At 42.2% G+C, this 25,062-nt stretch overlaps 1 protein-coding gene across 3 annotated transcripts in view; it reads left to right on the top strand.

Moving 5' to 3' along the window:
• Positions 1-25,062, top strand: part of UNC5B (unc-5 netrin receptor B) — a 267,170-nt gene that overhangs the window by 226,464 nt on the left and 15,644 nt on the right. For all 3 annotated transcript variants that reach the window (XM_068258272.1, XM_068258271.1, XM_068258273.1), the window contains 6 exons: positions 2,795-2,989; positions 4,490-4,861; positions 6,721-6,808; positions 9,449-9,617; positions 16,574-16,807; positions 24,118-24,267. In XM_068258272.1, coding sequence (XP_068114373.1) covers positions 2,795-2,989; positions 4,490-4,861; positions 6,721-6,808; positions 9,449-9,617; positions 16,574-16,807; positions 24,118-24,267 — 1,208 coding nt within the window. The remainder of the gene's footprint in view (positions 1-2,794; positions 2,990-4,489; positions 4,862-6,720; positions 6,809-9,448; positions 9,618-16,573; positions 16,808-24,117; positions 24,268-25,062) is intronic.

Raw genomic sequence — 25,062 nt, 5'->3', positions numbered from 1 at the left:
CAACAATGCTAGTAGATTTCCTCAATTGAAGTCCATACATGGGTGCTTCCATCTCAGCATAGATGTCATTGCATGGTGGGTCATAGTCCAGAAACAAACCAAACATGCAATCACTGAGTTCTTTAAAGTGCAAGTTTACATGTTTGGTCCAGGGCAGTTGGGTAAAGGACCCAAATCTTGTGGCCTTAAAACAATTCCACTTTAGCTGTTTCCATATTTTTATCTTTAGCTACACTTTAAAGCACAACTCTAGCTAAACAGTGGGATGTTTGGGAACTTTTGTGGGTATTCATTGCTGTTTGTGTCACTTTGTGGGTGAATTCTTAAGGCAAGTTCATACACAAAAAAGAGGGATAGAAGGCAGTAAAAAAAAAAAAAAAAAAAAAAAAACTAGTGCGCCCCTCGTTATTATGGCACAGTTCCCCATCCATGTAGAGCAGGCCATGCAGAGAAGGGCACTAGATTATTATGTATAGAAGTGTGGATAAACACTAGGGAACAACAAGGTCTAACTGTCAGTCACCAAGTGGAGACTTTGTTTTTATAATGTACAGCTGCTTAATTACTGCCATCTAGAATCATGATCTTTGAAGACTGATTTAAGTGATGTATTCACAAATAAGTGCTGCACAGACATGTTAAGGTGGCCATACACTTATAGATTTGCAGCAGAATCGACCATCAGATAGATTTTTGTCACATGCCTGTCAAGTCCAATCTGACAGGATTCTATCTGATGTGTGCCACAAACTAGGAACAGAATTACAATAGATTTCAGAATGAAATCTATTGGAAATCGATCTAAATGCATCATTGGATCATTAGATACAATGCAACTCTATGGGCCATCGATCTGCTGCCAGCAGCTGAGCGATCTAGATTTTCCATCCCGTCAGATCAAATCGAACGCAAATCAATCAATAGATTTTATAGAATTCCATAGAATTAATCGATCAATGGCTGAAATCAACCAGTGTTTGGGCCCCTTTACTACTACTATTAATACTGCTGATCAGGCTGTTTTGTTTTATAAAAAAGGGGAGGAGTGATAATGAGCAATGGCGGAGCAGGATGCCACAAATAATAGTGCTTGCTTCGTTTGTCACTAACTGATCTGCAGAGCTTTAAGACCTCCTCCTTTTATTTATTTGTTTTATAATTCATCAGTAAAGTGACACTTCTGCTCATGAAACTTTACCAAAAACACTGAAACCTTTATTTATAAAGTGTTATATTTCATATTTTTCATATAGTTTTAATTAAAATGTTTAAATCTATAATAAAGAAATAAATCTACATAAAGAAATAAAGCTGTATGAAGAAATTATACTGTATATCCCATTGAGGGTAAAACAGTTGTCAAAAATAAAAAAGAGAGAAAATTGTAGCATGCCAAGAATACCTGATCAATAATCATGTAATTCTCCATCCCATGTTTTCTACTATAAACAGAATCTCCCACTGTGCTGCACCAAAATGTTTTGTTTTGTGTATTGTATTCACAATGTCTCACAGAAGTGTTGTTATTGCTAATAGGTGTAGCAGTCACATTTCTTTTAGCAACCGAATGTAGTCCTGCTTTTATTTCATACCGTAATTGGTGCAATTTTTCTGGCTTTTGCATAAAGGCTCAAATGTAATTAAACAAAATAGCCTCGGCTGATCGCCTTGTGGGTTTATACAAATTAGCTGATGTGAAAATTCCCTTGTAAATAGCAGCAGAAACACAAGATTTCGTATACAGTTCTATTTTATTTTCTGTCCATATTGCCAGCACATTATTTTCTGCTCTTTTTCTGACTTTGACTATTGGTTGTGGAGATCTTCCATATCATTACTGGACATTCTTGAATATTTGTAGACTCTGAGTAGAAGTTTACTTTTAGGTACGGGTTTCCACTGGCGCCGGGCGTCCATCTCCGAGACGAACATCGGCACTTGTGCAGCGAGATTACGCATCTGAATCCCTGTAACTATGCTATCCATGGTTATAGGGATTTGGTTGCATTGTCCGGAATTCAGAAGCAGTGCTGCAGGTTTTTTTGTCACGTATGCAAATTCGGAAAAAGCCTATTGATTTCAGTAGGCTGCAATTCTGGACTTGTGTGCGTGAAATCGGGCAAAAGTGGAAACGGTCCCAAGAATTTGAAAATTGTGAACACTCGTGCATGAGTCACCACAGGGTAAAATATAGCCATTTAGACATTATAGCCATTTCATTGCATCAATAACAAATATAGTCACATGCCAGCCCTTTTATCAGGCATACCCTTCTTATAACAAATGTAGTTTCCGCATAACAGTTGCTACTTGATGCAGTACTGCAGAGCACCGCAGGGAAGCACAACAAACAGTGCATAAGTTGCATGTTCCTGTGAGATGCAACCAGATGGCAATCCTCTCTAGTGTGTATAATCTCCTGATGATTTGCTCAGTGACACTAAAGGAAAGAAGGCTCATAGACTGAAGAAGGAAAGGGGGGGGGGGTATGAGTGGGAGATACCAAGACATAAGTCAGCCCCTTTATTAATTAAAGTTAAACCAAAATGTATGGACTTGTACTTTAGTATATATGGTAGATTGAATATTTTTGTTTAGAAAAGAGTAAACTATGAACTACTTTGTTCACTTCAACTTTTTAATTTTGTAGCCAAAATGAGTGCAGTGACTATTGCTTAAGGCTTTAAGTTTTGCATGCATTTTTATGCATCACCTTTATACGCTTTATTGCTTTTCTAGGTATTGACTCTTTTTTTTTTTTTTTATAATGCTGGATTTATTTTCTCTCTGTTAGTGTTGGACTCGACAGGGGACGTTGCTCTCTATGCTGGACTGGTGGTTGCAATTTTCATCTTTATAGTTATACTCATGGCCGTCGGCGTAGTCGTGTACCGGCGGAACTGCCGAGATTTCGACACGGACATCACTGACTCTTCAGCAGCCCTTACGGGAGGCTTTCATCCGGTGAACTTCAAGACTTCTAGGCATGGTATGGCTAATGTGCTTGACACCCTCACCTATTCACTACTGTGTTCGCTCATTATCTTCTGCCTTCTGGGGTGCTGCCAGATGGTCTTAATAACAAAACAGATGAGGTTGATAACGACAGTGCTCTGTTAAGGGAATTGTGATTGCACGCTGTATTTTGTAATTACTGTTTACAGATCTGTGACGTGAATGCAGAGGATGGGAAGGTAATGGCTATCATATGTTATCATTCTTCTGAACCCACCCAATATCCTGTGCTATAAAAGTGCTGCTGTTTAGGATAACTTAGGAAACTAGCTGTATATTTTAATTAGATGTTTGGCAGTCATCATCTAGGAGTCTCAGGCGATGTGCCAGTATAATTTATGGATTATTTTCTCCTACTGGCTAACAGTTATATAATATGTTATCCAGTTCATAATCACTTCAAGGTGTGAGCATGATGAGAAAAAAAAATAACAACATCTAATTGTGTCAATGGAAGACAAACTTGGTCTTGATGAGAAATCAATGCAGGGCTAAATTCAAGTAAAGAAATCAAATTTGCATATGGCCAGGGCACACTAATAACTATGATTAAAGTCTTGTTTTTTTAAATAGTTATTTTTTTAAAGTTATTTTTCTCTAGAGCAGTAATCACATCTGCAGGTCACCACAGTAAATACGTGCTTCCACAAAGGAGCTCCAGTGAAATAAATATAGTTCAAAGCACAAGCTCAAGTATACGAGGCTTCAAAAATTGCATATGTTTAAAAGCACCACTAGTTACTTTAGGCACAGGATCTTGCTGTTGATAGAATATGCAACATCTCCCACATTCTACTATTGTCTGTTGCTTATAGTAGTACAATGGTAATTTTACCAATATTCTACTGTGACCTTGTATTATTCTATTGTTACATTAACTCCACTTATCTACACACTACCCTGCCCCCTACCTACACCTAACACTAACCTCTCCCCTAAGTACGCTTAATACTAACCTCTCCCCATCTATGCCTTATGCTGGGAATACACCATAAGGTTTTTTTCAGCAGATAGATAGAAGTGAATGGAAAGTGTAACGCTAATGTCGCCGCTATCTCTTGCCACTAAGGTTAGACACCATCGTTACCCAGAGATTGGTTACAGGGTAACCAAATTCCGTTATCGTACTGACCGACATCCGCCACATTCACAGCAAATTTATACTTGAAAATGCAACAATCAAATCCAACCTAAGTAGGATTTGACTGGTCCATTTTCAAGCTGTATATATTGGCATACAAAATTTGCATAATCCTGCATCAACTCTTGAGTTGTTTGCATCTCATTGACCATCCCTATTCATGTCTAGTAGGAAAAACCTAATTGGATACAAGTCCTTAGCAGGTGTACTCTAATCAAGTGATTCTTATATTAAAGTGACCATCGTAAAGTTATAGGGTTCCTGTGGATGAAGGGTACATAGAAATCTGTTCAAGTGAAATGTAATCACAATCTACATATTTTTCTTTAACAGATAATTCTCATTTACTTCATCCATCAATGCAGCCAGATCTAACGGCTAATGCTGGGATATATCGAGGCCATATGTATGCATTGCAGGACTCAGCTGACAAAATCCCTATGACCAACTCTCCGTTGTTGGATCCACTCCCAAACTTAAAGATTAAGGTCTACAATTCATCTCCAATGGGATCATCTCCTGGGATACATGATGACCTGCTTGGTCCAAAGCCTGTAGGGACATATCCATCAGACACCAACCTCATTAATGCAAGGAATAAGACCATGAGCAGCCAACATCTCCTGACTTTACCTCGAGACTCCAGTAACAGTGTGACGGGCACATTTGGAGCTCTAGGTGGAAGACTGACCTTTCCCAACACAGGTAAGTTATCTTGGTCACTAATCTGTTGTTACAAGTATATACTTTTTGATTCATAACCACCTATGTCAAACTAAAACTTTTGCATATTGTTGTGGCCTCCATGAAACCAGGTCATGTATATTTCTACTTATTATCAATCTGAACAATGTGATTACGTTTTTGTCCTCTTCCTCGTTTATTGTGTGTATGTTAGAGATCATTGAGCATAACTATTTAAGATCTCTTCTGTTTCCCTAACAAAAAGCCTTTCAAATCAATTCTATTCATGTCCAAAAAATGTTTTTTAATATATATTTGTGTATGGATTAACACTAAAGGCTGTAGTGATGTCTTTGCTGACATTACCATATGCTTCCACACAATTATGACTGGAAATGGCCCGCATTAAGTAAAAGCTGCAATTATGGCTCCTAATAACCCAGAATGTTGCTAGATGACATGAGTTTACTCTACTAATGTTATGGGTAGGCGCCAGTGTTTGTTTTGTATTTCAGTTATTACTGTAATGGCCACCTTAAACTAATTTTAATGTGATTTTTCATTTATATATGTATGTTGCACTATATGTTCATTATTCTATTGCAAATACAAATAATTGCTATTAAAGTACCTTTGATGCAAATCCTATTGCTATTAGTAAGCTCCTGTGTTTGCCAAAGGAAAGCAATGTAGTTACAGTTCACTATAGTCTTTCCTTTATCCTATAAGTTTAAACCTACAGTCTCAGCAAGCACAGGTACTGGCCAACTTCAAGGTCATCCAGCAACCTTCCATCAGCCCCAAGCACTTTATAATGACGGGTTTTGGTATCGCCACGTAGAGAGTGATTGTAGGATTTGTGCTTAGTGAGAGCACTGATTTTACTCATCAGAAATGATTGCTTGTGATCATATAATCTTGGCCAAAATCCACAGTGTACAGATATCCAATGATGTATTTGGCTTACTATCCGACCATTTAGAGGGATACATACCGTGCGCCAATGTTACCGGCCTGTACTAAAAAAAGTAACGCTCGCCTCGTTGTGCCAATAGCGCAACGAGCATTATCGTGACAGTACACATGAACAGTGTACCATGCATTAGGAGGTAGCGTAGCACATTGCTATGGTAATGCTTGTCCTGCTATCGGCACAACAAGCATTACTATTTTCAGTGCAGGCTGGGAACATTGCCGCATAGTAGGCAATATTACCGGCCTTTAGTGAATCAATCCAAATGTCTGTTGTTACTTTGGGAACTTCCTTTCATGTTTACACAAAAAGACACTCACATGTCCTTCCACTTCTACCCCCAAATAAAACATGCGACTCTGCCAGGATCCAGGTAGCATATCGCTTCAGTGCTCATTTCTAAAGTATAACCTATAACAATTCCTAATGCTTGTTGTTGGTGACAGTAATTTGTGTGTACATAGTTTTAGGCACCTCTTAAAACCAAATTAGTAATTCATTTTTACCTTTTTAACCTAAAGCCGGTAGGAGTAAGAGCACTTTGGTAGTTTACACCATTACTGCAGAGAAAACAGTGTATTGTTTTCATTCAAGATACTGTCCTGGTGAAATATTTCAGGCAGCCAGAAATCTTGTCTCGTTGTCCTATTCAATGTTTTGTTATTTCTATGTGTTAATAGCTCCCAAACTGCATGATCATGTATATTGTACTGCTTGCCTTGTATAACCTTGTGCTACGTTTCTGTCCAATACCCCTTGTATGTATCCCTATTTATTATAGTCCAGCACTACATAATATGTTGGCGCTATATAAATACAATAAATAATAATCAATAGGATAAAATGTTGCTGCAGTATACGGTACTTGATGATGAATGATAAAAAAATTTTTTTTTTAATTTTGCAGGAGTCAGCTTACTGATACCACACGGAGCTATTCCCCAGGGGAAATACTATGAAATGTATCTAATGATAAATAAAAGAGAAAACACTGTGTAAGTAGACAATTTCACTTAAGGGACTATACAGACATAAGACATTCGACAATCGCTGGTTATTACATCAAACTATAATCTGATGGCCATACAGACATCTCCATTTTCTGTCAGAACTGTGTCTACTACAATAGCAGTCAGCCACAGCAGAACGTTTGACCAATTGTTTTTTTCCTACACAAAGCAGGGACCTTCACAATTAACCTCATGCTCCCCTTTCCATTGGACAGTACATGGTGCTTTGGTTGAACTGTGGGTACAAAACTATTTTTAGGTAGACTGATAGTCAAAATGATCACACCAACAGAGCCAGTTCTAGTAAAAAATGAAGCCCCAGAGAAAAATTTACCTGGGGGCCCCCCAACAGACACCCCAACCAAAAAACCAAACCCCAACCCAACCAAAAAGTGGCATTCGGGGCCCTTTGTTGCAGTCAGATGTCCCTCCTGGGCCCCTGAGCTGGCTGCTGACCTCCTCCTTCCAATCACCTCCCAATTTAGCTGTGCTCCCTGGTGCCCCTGCATAGTGTTTGGCAGTGTAGCATATCACATACTCGCCAGCACAGGTGAGATGCTACTCTGCCAGAGATGCTGCAGAGGCCCCAGGGAGCAACGGTTAAGATGGGGGGAGACACCTGGGGTCACCTAAAAGGCTCTGGGGCTTTGGGCGATTGCCCCCTTTGCCTCTATGGTAATGCTGACCCTGCACACCAAACCAATAGTATACAGTAAAACCTTGGATTGAGAGTAAATTGGTTTAAGAGCGCTTTGCAATACAAGCAAACATTTGTGTGAATTTTTTACTTTATATACAAGCAATGTCTTGATATACAAGCAAAAAAACATATAAAGTAAGTCATCACAACTAAGCCGATAGCTCTTCTCCCTTTGACACTGCAGGATTGCAGTTAATTGTACTTAATCTGAGTGTCGAGACTGTGCAAAGTCAATTTCCATGAAATCCTCAAATGTAACTCATTGGATAAGTTCCTTGGTAAAGCCACAAAAAAAAGGTTGGGGTGGCCCAACAGATGGCAATGATTCTGTTAGTTAAAGTCTTGTTTATGTTTTATTTCACACCATTTTACTATAACTGTTTTTGGATTGTAGAATGAATCAACTGGGTTTCCATTCATTCTTATGGGGAAATTAGCTTTTGATATGAGTCCTTTGGATTACAAACGCATGTTTCCGGAACTAATTATGCTCGCAAACCAAGGTTTCACTGTATACACTAATGCTCACATGGATATTTACACTGGAAGCTGAAATGATAAGTCTCCATAAAGTTATATATGTATATTTTTCATACATCCTAGCAATACACAGTAAGCCCCCCCCCCCCCCTCCCTAAATTGTACATCAAACCAAAGCTGATGTGCCCAGAAAACAGGAATGATATTCACATTTAATGTGGACCTAAACTCTTGCACAGGACTGAAGGTAAACAGAGAGAAATGTACCCTGTATGTATTGAGAGTTTAGCCTGTCTCTAATTCCCCTTTATTTGTGACTAAACACCACTGTAATTTAATCTCTCAGCTATGTCAGCTCAGGAATCTCCTCTGTCACGACAGAGCAGCTAATTTGTAAACACAGAATGTTAACAATATGTCTGCTTTCATGAAAGCAGGAAGTAGACACACTGCAGATTTATTGCAGGATTTGTATCAGCTGTAACAAAGAAATGTTTTTCTCTAAAGGTTAGTATATTGTTGCATATCTTTTAAAGCAGAGAAGAAGTTCTGTGTTCAGGTCCCGGGTGAAGTTGGAGAGGTCACATGTTGGGGCTGATCAGGCTCAGATCAGATCATAGCTGGGGTGATTTCTAGGGAACAGCATGGGAAAGACATTGGCTCACATCAGAGCCGAAGCTTCAACTGCTAACCAGAGTGGACAGTGCAGTTTTGACTCCCATGGTGCTTTTTGATGCGTTTTCATGATAGGTTTCTACATACGATCCGTCCACTGCCAGTTTTGTGATCCGGAAATACAGACCAAAAATGTCTGTTTTGCTTTGCAGTGTGAACCGTGTGTGAAACAGTGTGGGACACAGCAAAATGTAGAAGCTCATTAGAATTTCATTACTGACCGGAGGCAGGGCTGGAACCCACAGGAGCGCTTTTGGCAGCGTTTTGGCAGCACTGCGATACGCTAGCAGTTTGCCAAAACGCTGGGCTAATGTTAATGGATGGGGCAACTTCCACAGGAGCGTTTGCGTTTCCCAGAAACGCAAACGCAGGACCTGCAGCATTTTGGGAGCGTTAGCGCTTCAATGTAAAGTATTGAAACGCTAGCAGAAACGCTCAGCAAAACCTAAACTGAGCGGTTTTGCTAGCGTTTTGCGGTTCAGCACACTGTAACAAAATGAAAAATAATTCACAGGACCAATCAGGATAAAAACGCAAAACGCTAGGCACCCGCTGGGGAAAAAAATACAATGTTGCAAAACACGACCAAAAACGCGCATGAATCCGCTTGCAAACCGCTCAGACAAAACGCTAGCGGTTGCGTTTTGCGTTTGCGGTTTTCAGTGGGTTCCAGGCCGCAGAGATGAGAGCTAATTATGTACAAATATGTTCCTCTTCCTAGAATAAATATAACTCTTTCGTGCCTACAAGTAATGGGTTTTCTTTTGCAGCATGCCCTCGGAAGGTACACAGACAATTCTGAGTCCCATAATTACTTGTGGTCCCACCGGACTTCTGCTGTGCAGACCTGTCATTCTGACCATTCCACATTGTGCTGATATCGCCACATCTGACTGGATTTTACAGCTAAAAACCCAATCTCATCAGGGAAACTGGGAGGTAAGGCTGAAGACAGAAATTTTCTGATTGGCTTGATTAACCACTTCCTACGAAATTAATGTTTATAAACAACACATTTGTGCACCTTTAGTGCAAATAGAATGTTTATATAACTTTGGCTATTCTGCTGCAGTGCATGCAAGCGCGCCTTTGTTCCCTTCACCCATAGCATTAAGTTGTTAAAGGGATACTGTAGGGGGGTCGGGGGAAAATGAGTTGAAGTTACGCGGGGCTTCTAATGGTCCCCCGCAGACATCCTGTGCCTGCGCAGCCACTCACTGATGCTCCGTCCCTGCCTCCGGTTCACTTCTGGAATTCCAGACTTTAAAGTCTGAAAACCACTGCGCCTGCGTTGCCATGTCCTCGCTCCTGCTGATGTCACCAGGAGCGTACTGCGCAGGCCCAGTATGGTCTGTGCCTCCGCCGTGCGCTCCTGGTGACATCAGGGGAAGCGAGGACACGGCAACGCAGGCGTAGTGGTTTTCAGACTTTAAAGTCTGAAATTCCAGAAGTGAACCGGAGGCGGGGCCGGAGCATCGGTGAGTGGCTGCGCGGGCACAGGATGTCTGCGGGGGACCATTAGAAGCCCCGGGTAACTTCAACTCATTTTCCCCCGACCCCCCTACAGTATCCCTTTAACCTGGCACTTGTGTTTATTTGTAAAGGAAACACTAGGTGAGATTACTGACTTGCTATAAATATGCAACTTGGCAGTATCTTGTGTTGATCTTAAATAGAGATGGCCAATGGGCTGCTTATAATAGACAGAGATGATTATTTAGCCTGCTGCTCAGGCACTGGGTTATACTGTATTTAGCCATTCATGTCCCCAGTCCACACATTGCATGCATGCTTCATCCATGATATGAGTGCCTTGTATTTCCAGGATGATTGATTTTTTTTTTGTACACAGAGATCGTAGGCAGGGAACACATAAGGTGTCACCAGCATCCTGGACCTCATAACAACTCTGTCTATTGCTACACCCATGTGTGACTCAAAATAATGAAACTCAGCATTGCAGCCAGACAGCTGGACATTTGTAAAGTGAATGGTAGCAGCACATACTCCTTTCACTTCAGTTTGAAAAAATATAAAAATGTAGACCGTTCCCTGTATTATGAAAACCTTAGATATGTTTGCTATATTACTAGGCCATGGTTGCCATATTATGCTGGGAATACACGGTGCGTTTCTGATGTGCATTTCACCTCTCGATCGATTTTGCTGCTCGATTCTCTTATATTCCACTCGTTTTTCTTATCTTTTTCCATCACTTCTATCAGAAAACGAGCGGCCAAGGCAGGGGCTAGAAATGACTGGGCCCCATAGCAAAAAAATTTTATGGGCCCCCCTCCCCACGACCTTCCAACCCCATGGACCTCGGACCTCCCACCCAAACATTCCTCCAGGACCCTCCACCCCAACATTCCTACACCCAGTATAAGTAGCTAGGTAGTATAAGTAGCTAGGTCTATAGGTGTCTTCAGAATAGGTGGCCAGGGGTATAGATGTCCCCAGAACAGGTAGCCAGGGGGAGAGATGTCCCCAGAACAGGTAGCCAGGGGTATATGTGCCCAGTATATGTAGGCAGGGGAACAGGGCCGGTTCTAGACTGGCACATATGAGGGGGCAGTCAAAAATGGGTAGGGGGCAACATGTTCGAGGAAATTTTAAAAATGGGTGTGGCCATGATGTCATGTGGGTGGGGCTAACTAATGTAGTTATACTAGTTAATGTACTTACATAAAAAAAAATGAAGTAAATGCACATAATGACAGCATTTCCCCAGTAAATGCATGTAATGAGAGACAGCGTTTCCCCACTAAATGCACATAAGACAGCTTTTCACCAGTAAATGCACATCATAAGAGACAGCTTTTCACCAGTAAATGCACATAATAAGAGACAGCTTTTCACCAGTAAATGCACATAAGAGACAGCTTTTCACCAGTAAATGCACATAATAAGAGACAGCTTTTCACCAGTAAATGCACATAATTAGAGACAGCTTTTCTCCAGTAAATGCACATAAGAGACAGCTTTTCACCAGTAAATGCACATAATGGCAAACAGCCAGTGTCTCCAGTATATGTAGTCAGGGGTATATGTCCCCAGTATATGTGCTCAGTATATGTAGCCAGAGGTATATGTGCCCAGTATATATAGCCAGGGGTATATATGTGCCCAGTATATGTAGTCAGGGGTATATATGCCCAGTATATGTAACCAGAGATATGTCCCCAGTATATGTAGGCAGGGGTATATGTGCCCAGTATATGTAGTCAGGGGGTATATATGTAGCCAGGGGGTATGTGTCCCCAGGGCCGGATTTACAGCTCAGGAGCCTATAGGCACAGAAGTTCTAATGCCCTAAACCCCGCCCATCAGCACCATCCACACCCCCAACTCACATCCCCCTTTTCTTACGCAAGCTAATGTAAATATTACCAAAGGCAATTAGAGAATACCAACAATAGGCAGATATTGCCAATGACATGCAGAATTTACTAAATGTAGGCTATTACCAACAACAAGCAGATGTAGATTTTAGTGATGGGTGGATTCTATTGATAGGAAGGTGGTGGTAGGCAATATGGATGGTCTATGAGTTGATGCAAATTTGATTACAATTAGTCTGCATGTTAAAAGAAAGCCAAATCAATATCAGCTGCAGGGGTATTTGATTGGTCAAATTTAAATTGGTGTGGCCTCTTAAAACAGGAGGCTGAACTGTGCGGCACCAGCACAGAGCACTAGCAATTCTAAGTGCCAGCAGGTACTGATCAGTCTAATATATTGGCAGGCTGGCAGTGTTTGGTTGATTCTTGTGGCCTGCTGGTAGTATTCTGTTAATCCTAGTGCCAGACTGGTAGTGATTGGTTAAACCTAGTGCTAGGCTGGTAGTGGTTGGTTGATTGTAGTGACTGGCAGACAGTAATTGGTTGGTTCTAGTGGCAGACAGACAGTACATTGATGCATTGTTCCCCTCCTCACAGCTAGTGGGAAGCAGCTGTGTCATGCCTCCCCACATAGAAACCGCACACTGTTCGGGTATACCAAAGTGATGTCGCACTAAGGACTGAGCTTGAGGCCCCGTTTACACTTAATCAGTTGGTACGCATTTTTTTTCTTCTTCTCCATAGCAGTGCATTATGAAAAATCTTTCAGTTAAAATGTGAAGAGTGTGAACTGAGCCATAGGAAAACATGGGCATTACTTTGAAAATTAGTTGTCCTTTCAGTTTTAACTGAGAGCAACTGATTAAGTGTAAATGGAGCCTAATCCTTACAGGTGACACATAATAATAGGAGACTCATCAGTCCTCAAAGCATACCCCAATCCTAAACATATGAAAGATAGAGAGAGAGATAGAGAGAGAGAGAGTGTGTTGAGCATATGCTTACAGCATCTCCCAGTGTCTGCATCTGTTTGCCTGTTATCCTCCCTGCTCAAAGGGTCCTGGTCGGCACCCTGTGACCCTCACATACTATGCTGTGCATGTGCAGTTTGTCCGCGTAAAACACTTGGAGTTCCACTTACCAGCGGTCACAAGGCGCTCAAGCGGACATACTGTGCATGCACAGCATAGTATGTCTGGGTCAGAAGGTGCCGACCAGGACCCTTAGAATGGGGAGGAAAACAATCAAACAGAGGCAGACACCGGGACACGGGAGGTGCAATAAGCATATGTACAACTCCCCTCACACACACAGAGCATCAATTTGAGGATATGTTTAGGACCAAGGTATCCCTTAAAAGAAATATCACGCATTTGTGAAAATGTGATCTACTTACCTGTTGCTTCCTCCAGCCCTTGTAAGATTGTGTCCCTCACCGTAGCTCTGCTCCCAGCTGGTCTCCCAGAGTCACCTCGGTTGCAGATGCTGACCTGGCGAGGTCTGTATCTTCTGCGCCTGCACAGAACGCTCCCGGCTACGTGAGCGTGATCACGCAGGCGCAGAAGATACCGACCTCGTCGGGGCAGCATCTGCAACCGAGGTGACCCTGGAAGACCAGCTGGGAGCGGAGCTACAGTGAGGGACACAATCTTCCAAGGGCTGGAGGAAGCAACAGGCAAGTAGATCACATTTTCTTTAAAATACCTGATATTTCCTTTAACCCTCGCTGACCACTGATATCCCCACTTCTCTAACTGAGAGACTACATGAATCCCGCCTTCTAAACCGTGTCCCCTGCTGAGGCAATCCTATGCATTCCTTTTACTCTTTCAAGTGATCCCCCCCCCCCCCCCCACCTGACACCTACAACCTGGCTTTCAGCAGGGTTTCCATAGGGGGACACCTCAGCACTGACCAGCTGTCACCTGACCTGATTACAGCAGCAATGACATCTGATTAGGTCAGGTGACAATTGGACTTAGCTGAGGTGATGGAGGTGTCACCCTTTGTAAACACTGGGAAGCATCACAGGATTGTCTCAGCAGGGGATACTGTTCAGAAGGGGGGGGGGGGAGCATTATAGTTTCAGCTAGAAAAAGCAGGGGGGAGGATCAATTAGGGTCCCAAGCCTCTCTCTGTCTCCCTGCATGACCAGTCACAACTTTGTCCCTGTACCTGGCTGCAGATCTCGCTGGCTGCAATGCAGGTCTGTGTAGCTGCACGCTGTGATAGGAATAGCATGGTAGCACTGGCATCTTAAAAAATCCCGGGCACAGGCTAAACCAATAGACATGGGGAGGGGGAATGGGGGGCAGAGCTGTGGCCTGCAGCAATCATCATCAAGCCATTTGTTTACAGCATTCCGTGCTGCTCTCCCCACCACTCGCTGTCACTTTACTAACAGGACCTTTGCCTGCACCATGTGAGAAGGAGGGGGACAGAGCTTTTCGTGCTTAGCCTAGCTCTGCTTTCTCTTCCTCCCTCCCCCTACATACTTTGAAGTAACCAAACTGTCTCCCCTAATAGCTCCCGGTGGCTACAGAGTGCAAATATAAACAAAGCCAGCCGGGCCAGTGCACAGAGCCGCTCTCATCTACCTGACACCCCCGCCTGTAGCCTGCTCGCAGCCGAAAGGCAGTGCTGCGTCCTGAGTGTGTAGTAAAGTATACAGTGATAGGCGGGGAGTCCGACACTCGCTGTGCGGCTGACATCTGATGCGGGCAGCCAGGGAGGGGGGGCCTGGGCGGCATTATAATAAAAAAAAAGTCCCCCGACTCGCACGGGCCCCCAGTGGCATAGGGGCCCCATAGCAACGCTATGGTGGCTATACCGAATGCTACGCCACTGGGCCAAGGAATCGAAAGGGAGATCGGACATGTCGGAAATTATCTATCAAACCATCTATTCAGCTAAAAAACGAACCATGTATTCCCAGCATTACACAGTATTGGCAGCACAGTGGCTAAGAATCAATCTTATGCTTGTTACACACTATGCACTTTTCCCTTCAGATCGATGGGAAATTTCCCTCCCGATCATTTCCAGCATATCCGATTATCTCCTTCTGATCAAGAAATATAGTGCAGTAGTGCTCTTAAAATCAATCCCTTTCCCGACCAGAAGCAGATTGGACATTTCTGGAATTATCGAAGGATGGGAAATTTCACATCGATCTGATGGAAAAATGAGGTACACAAGACATTATGGTATACTAGTGACCTTAGCTCGTTTAAAAACGGGCTAGGTCTGTCACCGGCATCCACGCACTCATGCCGCGCGCTCACTTGCACACGCCCGCCCCTCCTGGCCCCTCCGCCGCGTTATTCCCCCAGCTCTCCTCCTCAGTGTCTCTGCGTACCTCCCTGCACATGCGCACAACAAAAAGAACACATACAGGGACATGGGACACAGAGACACTTGTGTCTTATTAGGTAGGATGTTGACCACAAACTTCTAGACTGACCTGTCAGATTTTTACTAGATCACTTTGCACTGAAGCTTATAGTGTTGATTTCAAACATCCAATTAAGTGCTATGATAAAAATCTGGATTGTCGCTGTACATGACAACACACTTAGTTATCAAAGTGAAAATGCAAATTTACTTTATTCGCGAACTTTGCTGTTGGTAAATGTTGTTGATCTGACAGATATCTTCAAGTGTGTGACCATAATTCTTTCCTAGGTTAAAATACTACCAAGAACAATATCTGTGCTGCATTTGTGTGTTCTTCCCATAAATGGACTAAATCCTTCTACATAGTTCAGTTTCCTCTGACATTCCAAAAATGTATTAGTAAGTTCATTTCATGCCTCAGCATCACTACCACACTTACCTCCTTCACTGGCTCTAAATTTAAACAATTTAAAGCAATACTAGATTGTGATGCCCTTTAAGGGCTCATTCACACCAGTGCGCTTCTGTCCGCTTTTTTTCAGCAACATGTATCTGTAACATTGATGTGCTAGAAAAAAAAGCGGACAGAAGCGCACAAAGTGTGAATGAGGCCTTAAGCTGCGTACTCCCTGCCTGACGGTCGTTAATGACGCCTCTTCCTGCCGGCGGGTGTGCACGACGCCACGCGGCGCTACACGCCTGGAGTGAACGAAACTTCAAGCATTCGCGGAACTTTGCGTGGGAGTCGTCGGGGACCTTAGCGATCCGCCGTGACGGTCGTTATTGCGATGCTAAGCAACATTAGCATGGTCGTGTGCCTGTACCCATGTCACAATATCGCGGAAATGACAGCTCGGCATTCAACAATCGTCAGTCATCAGGAAAATCACAAGGTGGGTAGCTTAAAAGATGGCGAGAAATCTGATGTGACTTGTCAATGGTTTTTTGTGAAGTTCTGCAAAGATTTCAATGCTGCATATAAGATAGTAACATCTCCCTCTAGTGGCTTGCGTATGGAATTTCCTGTACTTCATTTCTACAGTAAATATGAACCTATTTATCCGTTTTTGATGTGTTTGTGCCATCAGATAATCTAGTGTTGTGTATCTTAACTGTGTTACTTGCCTGCTAATGTTGTGACTGTGCTGTCATTTTCAGGAGGTGGTGACAATAAATGAAGAGACATTAAACACACCGTGTTACTGTCAGCTGGAAAGCCAGTCCTGTCACATTTTACTCGACCAGCTGGGTACCTATGCCTTTGTGGGGGAGTCTTACTCCAGATCTGCTATAAAACGCCTCCAGCTAGCAATTTTTGCACCCCTACTTTGCACTTCACTTGAATACAACCTCAAGGTTTATTGCGTAGAGGACACACCTGATGCATTAAAGGTAATGTAATAGTGTTTGTATTTTGGTCTCTTTGGGCCTGATTCATCAAGCTGCACTGAGAGTGCCTTCCTTAGTTACGCGCATTGCTTTTTTAGCAGCACGCGTAACTTTGCGGTCCTTCTCCTGTGAAGTATCGACTTCACTCACAGCCGCTGCTGTGTTAATTTACATTGTTACAACAATGTAAATGAACACAGTAGCGACCGCAAGTGAAGGATCGCGGTAGTGATACTTCACAGGAGCAGGACCGCCTGCAGTTCATTTTACTAAGGAAGCAATGCGCGAGAAGGCACGCTCCTACATAGCAGTGAGCGCTGCTGTGTAAGGGGTGCATAGTGCACACTACTGCACATTAAGCTGTGCTGCTTTAGCAGCGCAGCTTGATGAATCAGGCCCTTTGTGTTCCAACGAAATTTGCCAACTATAATGTGAGATCAATAGCATCTTGTTTGAAAATGAGCTTATATGATCACCTGAAACCCAGAGGTTTCCATATTCACACAGCTAAATCTAAATTAGCTAAAATTATCAACTATCCTACTTGGCTTGGAACTAGTTACTGACCTTATTTAACACATGAAAAGACCTTGTTGAGGTAGGTCAAAACATAAAAGAGCTGTGAACGTTTCATTGTATCTGCATTGTGGCAGTCTATTAAGTGTTCTAGTGTTAAAATAATTGAACTTTTGTCCTTGGTTTATCTCTCCTCTGATGTTGTATTCTGCTAGGACAACTTTTATGGCTGTAATTTGCTTACCAATTAGGTTTACTATATTACCAAAGCTGTCACTTGCATGCCTAAAAATTAACTCTTTCAGGCAGCAAAAAAAAAAATTAAGCAGCCTGGCTATTAATATTTTTTGCACTGTACATACACATGTTTATCTCATCATGTCACTTGTCGCTTCGGGTACACTTTAAGAGATCATACATGCTTATTAACATTGATTGATGATACACATTATACTGTGTGTATATGTGAGCAACCAAACTTATCCATGGATACAATGGACTAAATTGGTTGAGAGAACAGGTGATTGGACATGATGCCTAGTACACACCATACAATTTTCTGTAAGATGTTTCTGTTAGATTTTCTGTAAGATGTTCTGTAATTAGATTATTTTCTGTAAAGTACTGGTAAGGTGCGTACACACGCACTACCAATTGTAACGACGGGTCCGCCGGACCCTCCCAATGAGCGGTCTTTAGCCGACAGTATGCGCGTGTGCGTGTGTACGCGATGTTGGCGGACTGATAAGGCTGTTTCTGAACGATCCGCTCAGCGCATACTGTCGGCTAAAGACCGCCCAGCAGGAGAGTCCGGCGGACCCGTCGTTACATTTGTTTGTCCTTGTGTACGCACCTGTAGAGACTGGTCATCATCTCTGGTGCATTGTCTTCTGTTTATCTCCTGCTGAGTAGAACAATGCTTAATTGCTAGGCAGATAGCTGGTTAGATTGATAATTTCCAACATGTTGGAAATTATCTATCTGGCAGGTAAATCTTACAGAAAATCTTACAGCAAATTGTATGGTGTGTACTAGGCATAAGAGCCATTGTACATGTGTATACATTGATATGACAATCACAACCAAAAAATCAAAGGTCTGACCATCTGTATTATGACTTTAATAACCAATGATAAACAAGGCAAAATAATTGAGGTGTTCAGACCAAAATAAGATGTAAAATCTACATAAAGGTGGCCATACACTCGTTAGATTAGCAGCAGATAGATCATCAGATAGATTTCTGATCTATCTGATGTGTTTAGGAATATTTTTTACTAGGAACAGATTTCCAATACATTTCAGTATGAAATCTATTGGAAATCTATTTGATGGCATTTTTTTGCCATCAGATTTCCATTACGGTAGGTCCAATGCAAAATGATAAGGAATCTCAACAGATCGACCTAGATTTTCCAGCATGTCAGATCGATTGAAATCGGCCGCAAATCGATCGGCCAGGAAATCGATTTGCAATTGATATGCCGCTAATCGGCTCAGTGTATGGGAACCTTAAAGAGAACCCGAGGTGTGTTTAAAGAATGTTATCTGCATACAGAGGCTGGATCTGCCTATACAGCCCAGCCTCTGTTGCTATCCCAAACCCCACTAAGGTCCCCCTGCACTCTGCAATCCCTCATAAATCACAGCCGTGCTGTGAGGCTGTGTTTACATCTGTAGTGTCAGTCTCAGCTGCTCCCCCGCCTCCTGCATAGCTCCGGTCCCTGCCCCCGTCCCTTCCCTCCAATCAGCAGGGAGGGAAGGGATGCAGGCGGGGACTGGAGTTCTGCAGGAGGCGGGGAGAGCAGCAGACTGACACTATAGAGATAAACACATCCAGCTCTGACAAGCTGTTTGTCAGCAGCGTGGCTGTGATTTATGAGGGATTGCAGAGTGCAGGGGGACCTTAGGGGGGTTTGGGATAGCAACAGAGGCTGGGCTGTATAGGCAGATCCAGCCTCTGTATGCAGATAATATTCTTCAAACCCACCTCGGGTTCTCTTTAACTGGCATATTTGAAGTTCTGTTTAAAGTGCAATGTATGATTGCCTTTTAATATGGTATATATTGCAATGTAATAGATTCTATTAGTCTGAGCCAGTTCTGTGACACTTTTTCTTAATTATATAAACCTGTTTTATTTTCGCAGCTGTTGGCTTAAACTCTGGTAACCTGAAAATTGGTCTATTAACTGGTTAAATAAGTCAAGAAATTGAGATTTCTCAGGACATTAATTAGCAGACGTTTCATAAACATTGAGCTAAAACACTCTTTTACTGGCTTAAAAGAGCATGCTAATTAAAACTACCAAACACTTTCCTATTTTGCCACTTTAAATATTCAAATGGCACATATTAAGGCAACATATACTCACCTAACCTTGGAGCACTCAGATAATTAATGTTCTCCGTGAGCTTTCTTAGTTTTTAAAGGGCAAAAAAGTAATTAATTTTACTATTTATCGAGTTTTATGCACAAGTGAGCGAATGTCTTCCTAATGACCTAATTATCTCAACAGATAATTTCGGCAAACAAACTAACTCAGCTATTACTTGAATAAATAAGTATTATTCAGGCTGTGTTTTTAGCTTCCTGCACTTCAGATACTTTAGAGCAGCTTCATAGAGACATCTTCAATGTATCATTTAATAGTATTATGCAGTAACCTTTTCACCAAAGGGAAAAAAGCCTTGTTGAAAACAGTGTTTTCCTGTTCACCTGTTCTGTTCTGTTCTGGCTAAAGTTGTAAAACACCCTGGATAAAAATACCAAACTAATATTCAGATAGGTTGGTTAGTATTCTGTTATGCTGAGTCCCTGGCTTGAGTTAGGAGAGACTCTTGCAGTGTGCACTATATTTATAAGATGGACCTGAGGTCCAGGAGTCTATTGCAACATAAGCTATGGGTAACTTAAAAAAGAGACTCTGAAGTCTCCTAAAAACACTTTACTTTAAAAACCTCTTTAACCTAATTGCCCCTTCTAAAACGCCACATCCCGCGGCTGACAACACCATAAATCACCCCTAATTACCCCCGGCAAAATCCACGACTTTCTTGGTCATGGATTTTGCTGCCGGAGGAGGCAGAGCTTTCACCTGCAGCTCTGCCTCCATGAGCGTCAATCAGCGCGTATCTCCGCCTCTCCCCCGCCCCTCTCAGTGAAGAAAGACTGAGACGGGCAGGGGACAGGCGGCGATCCGTGCTGATACACGCATGTAGAGACAGAGCTGCAGCTGAAAGCACTGCCTCTATGCGGAAGGAGCCCCGCAATGTGCCCCAGGTAATTTGGGGTGATTTATGACATTGTCAGCTGCGGGGATGCGGCGTTTTAGGAGGGACAATTAGGCTAAATAGGTTTTTAAAGTGAAAACCTTGTTTTTAGGAGACTTCCGAGTCTTTTTAAACCTAGATAGATATTTATGTTTGTGGACCTATGTGTCAGTTCTCACTGCTCCTGCCACTCTTTTTCAAAGTGCATAGGGGTGTGTGGCCTATATCCCCTGTCAGAAGTAGATACCAGTGAAGTGGTCCTTGAGCAAAGGGGAGGAGAGAGTCCTGGAAGGTGGGGCTGGTGCAAACTTACTAAACTACGGAAAAGGATAGTGTGAGCAGTGAGAATTACTGACTAGTGCTAAATTAGTTCCCACACATGACTGCCAGCCACTTCGCCAGCAGAGAGGACAGCTTAAAGCGGATCCGAGATGAAAAACTAACTATAACATGTAACTTGTCTATATATCTTATCTAAAGTTTAGATAGTTAACACTGCAAATCTATCTGCCAACAGCGTTAATAGAAAATGATTATTTCTTCCGGTGATACAATGACAGCAGCCATGTTGTTTGTAAACCTTACACAGAGGCAGGCTTCTCTGTATCTTGAGCACTCAGCCTGAGAAAAAAACCTAATCCCCCTCCACCCCTCTGCCTCTGAAATCAATGGCTTGTAGCACCTCCTCCTCCTCCTGCCCAGACTGAGCTCCCATGAGCCCTTGCTACTGCCAAGGCTCTCTGAAAACCTGTGGGAGTGGCTTCTTTAGTTTATAGGGAATTAGAGCATTAAAACAAAAACAAAAAAGTATTTGTCTTGAGGAATGCCCTATAAACAATAGGAAAGCAACACAAATATGCAATGAGTAAAAGTTCACCTCGGATCCACTTTAAGGGCAGGTGAGATGGGGTGTGGCTTTGGTTACTGCAGTCAAGCTTCCAACTAAAGACCAGATGCAGCAGGGCTAGCCACAACTCCTTGGAGGCTCATTTGCAAGAAGAACTACAGCAGATTGCTGCTGTAGTCCTTGTGAACACTGTACATTTTAACACAGGTGCACTTCAAGAAAGTTTTCCAAGGGTAAGTGGTAAACACCTTTGAATTTAAGGGTATTATCCTGGGTAGTTGCTTTTTTCTTTTTTACAAATTGCTTTTAGCTTGAGTTTAGTTTAAGGGTTCCGCCTTTTCCTGGGCAGTTGATTATGGGCCAGTGTATGCATGTGTATATATATATATATATATATATATATATATATATATATATATATAGGGGTCGTCTTATACGCCGGGTGTTATTGATGCCGGGTGATACACCCTATCCTGTTACCGCCTCTCAGCACAATCTATTCTTCCATACCGCTCTGATAAACAGGTAGACAAGGAGAGCACCAGTCTACTTAAGGAGAGTTGACCAATGCAACAAGTCAATTGACTATATACTGTTATATACTGGGTAACACATACGGTACAGCAGAGCTGGGACAAGGTCCTTCAGCACCCAAGGCTGAGACACCAAAGTGCACCCCTCCATCCCCCCCCCCCCCCCAGCCGTCACACACTGATTGCTACTAGACTAAGAGGCGCCCCAGGGCCCCCAACCTCCCTAATACCTTAATCTCTAGTTATCTGACTTGCAGTCACTGATATGTATCCCCTTTTCCTATTTCTTTCTGCTTCAAACACAATTGGGAATGACAACTGCATGAATTGTGCACAGCACCAGTACATGATTTTTTAATTTTTATTTTAATTTGGTGTGCGTTGGAAGAGGGGTAGTCTTATACGGCGAGTATAGCCCAAACTCTATATTTAAACTGGAAAAGTTGGGTGGTCGTCTTATACGCCCAGTCGTCTTATACGCCGGAATATACGGTATATATATATATATATATATATATATATATATATATATATATATATATATATATATATTAAAAAAAAATCCAAATTGCTTTTAGCTTGAGTTTAGTTTAAAGAGACTCCGAGCAGTGCAGAAACTATGGAAAGATGCATATCGTTTTAAAGCTCTCTTTCTCCTTTTTCCAATGATATATAAACCGCCGCCGCACGCCTTTTAGTTTTCGCTATTTTCGCGAAATTGCCGCGGCTGCGATTTCAATCGCGAAAATAGAGAAAAATAAAAGGCGTAGTGTGACGATTTAGGTGTCGCCAGAAAGAGGAGAAAGAGAGCTTTAAAATGATATCCATCTTTCCATAGCTACTTGTATTACACAGGGTGACTTTTTCCTAAAGTCAGCAGCTCCATTCTGCTGAATGGAGCTGCTGACACTGGGGAAAGTGTCGTTCTGTGTAATACAAGTAACTATAGAAAGATGGATATCATTTTAAAGCTCTCTTTCTCCTCTTTCTGGCGACACCTAAATCGTTGCCCTACACCTTTTAGTTTTCTCTATTTTCGCCAATGAAATTGCGGCCGCAGCAATTTCAATCGCGAAAATAGCAAAAACTAAAAGGCGTACGGCGGCGGTTTATATATCATTGGAAAGAGGAGAAAGAGAGCTTTAAAATGATATGCATCTTTCCATAGTTTCTGCACTGCTCGGAGTCCCTTTAAGGTTTCCACCTTTCATGAATTAAAAAGCCTGGGTACCCTAACCCAAGATGGCTCTCAGCCCAATAGCCTGTGCAGTTTGCAAAGTGTCTCAGAGGAGCAAAAAATAGGAAAAATTCACTGGTAAAACATCACTGTGATATTTACTTCTTTTTAAAGAGCTGCTTCATCCATCTGGACACCATCCTCTTTAGTTGTCAGACTGTCTTTTCTCCTTACTGTAATGATTGCCTATCACTCTTCATCAGCAGCTGAGAGGAATAATCAAAAAGAAAAGAGAAGGTCTGACAGCTGTATTGGGGAGACATTTGAGAATGAAGGACATGGCCTTTCCTGTGTAGAAATGCTGTGCTGTTTGTGTTACTTGTGTTGGCCTGTGGTTTATAATTATTGTGTCCCAGCGTCAGTGGATGAGAGCTAGGACTACCAGAAAAACACAGATCTGACATCATCTTATCAGAGAGGGGGCAGAGCCATACCTATTGAAAATAGTATCGCTATAGTTTTTTTATCCTGAATAGTTGAATATCATTTGAACTGGAAGTTGAATTGGAAATCGATAATAAAAATAATGTTAAGCTCTTATTCGAGTTAATGAATGATTATATTTAAACTATTTTGAAATACCTTCATTTATACAATTTCAATGATTTTGGCCCAATCCAATTAATTTTTTTCTCCTAAGTTTTCTACTAGGTGATATTTTCACAAAGCCTTTTAAGCCACCAGCAAGCAAAAAACACAAATAATTTGACCGTACCTTTTCACCTACTTTTTTATTATTTTTTCAATTACAGAGTGCTGAGACATTATTTTAAACAGAAAATGAAAAATTATCTCCTAGGAGAAAATTTAGTAGAAAAAGTGAATTGGACCATTTTCATATAAATTAGGCCACAGTGTCAATGAAGTGATATAATGAATTCAATTTTGATCTCCTTTTTTTTGTGCAGGAAGTTCTAGAGCTGGAGAAGACTTTAGGAGGCTATCTTATAGAAGAACCAAAGCCCCTGATGTTTAAAGACAGCTACCACAACTTGCGCCTCTCCATTCACGATATTCCACATTCACTGTGGAGAAGCAAATTACTGGCCAAATTCCAGGTCAGTGGGTGTCCTCCACTTCCTCCCATTTGTAGCATGCCACCGCCTCTTTACATAGTATCTGCATCACACAGTCTCCATACCCCCCACACCCACTCTCCTTTTTCTTCCTTATCCTCCCCCCCCCCCCCCCCCCCACTCCCTTTCCTTTTTTTCCCCCAACTATCACTTACATCATGCTGTTCTATACAAAACATTGTTATATTTTCTTAATATTGTTTGACTGTTGGTAGAGATGCACCCATTAATTTTCAATACCCAACTTTTTTCTTCACCTTCCTCCTTCCAGTTCCTGCTTTGCCTTTCCAGCCTTTTCTTCTTTTCCACATTCCTATCTTTTTTCTCTTTTTTCATTCTCTCTCCTTTCCTTGCCTCTTTCCTCTGTTATTCCCCCCTCTCCCCTTTACTTTCTCACTTCCTCTTTCCTTTCTTGCTTCCTCTTTCCTTTCTTGCTTCCTCTTTCCTTTCCCACTCTCCTCTTTCCTTTCCCACTCTCCTCTTTCCTTTCCCACTCTCCTCTTTCCTTTCCCACTCTCCTCTTTCCTTACCCACTCTCCACTTGCTTTCCCCACTCTCCTCTTGCTTTCCCCACTCTCCTCTTGCTTTCCCCACTCTCCTCTTGCTTTCCCCACTCTCCTCTTGCTTTTCCCACTCACCTTCTGCTTTTCCCACTCTCCTCTTGCTTTTCCCATTCGCCTCTTGCTTTTCCCACTCGCCTTCTGCTTTTCCCACTCGCCTCTTGCTTTTCCCACTCGCCTCTTGCTTTTCCCACTCGCCTCTTGCTTTTCCCACTCT

Source organism: Hyperolius riggenbachi, chromosome 10 (assembly GCF_040937935.1).
Source record: "Hyperolius riggenbachi isolate aHypRig1 chromosome 10, aHypRig1.pri, whole genome shotgun sequence".
Taxonomy (NCBI): domain Eukaryota; kingdom Metazoa; phylum Chordata; class Amphibia; order Anura; family Hyperoliidae; genus Hyperolius; species Hyperolius riggenbachi.
The sequence above is the reverse complement of the archived record's forward strand: the minus strand, read 5'-3'. Positions and strand labels throughout refer to the sequence as shown.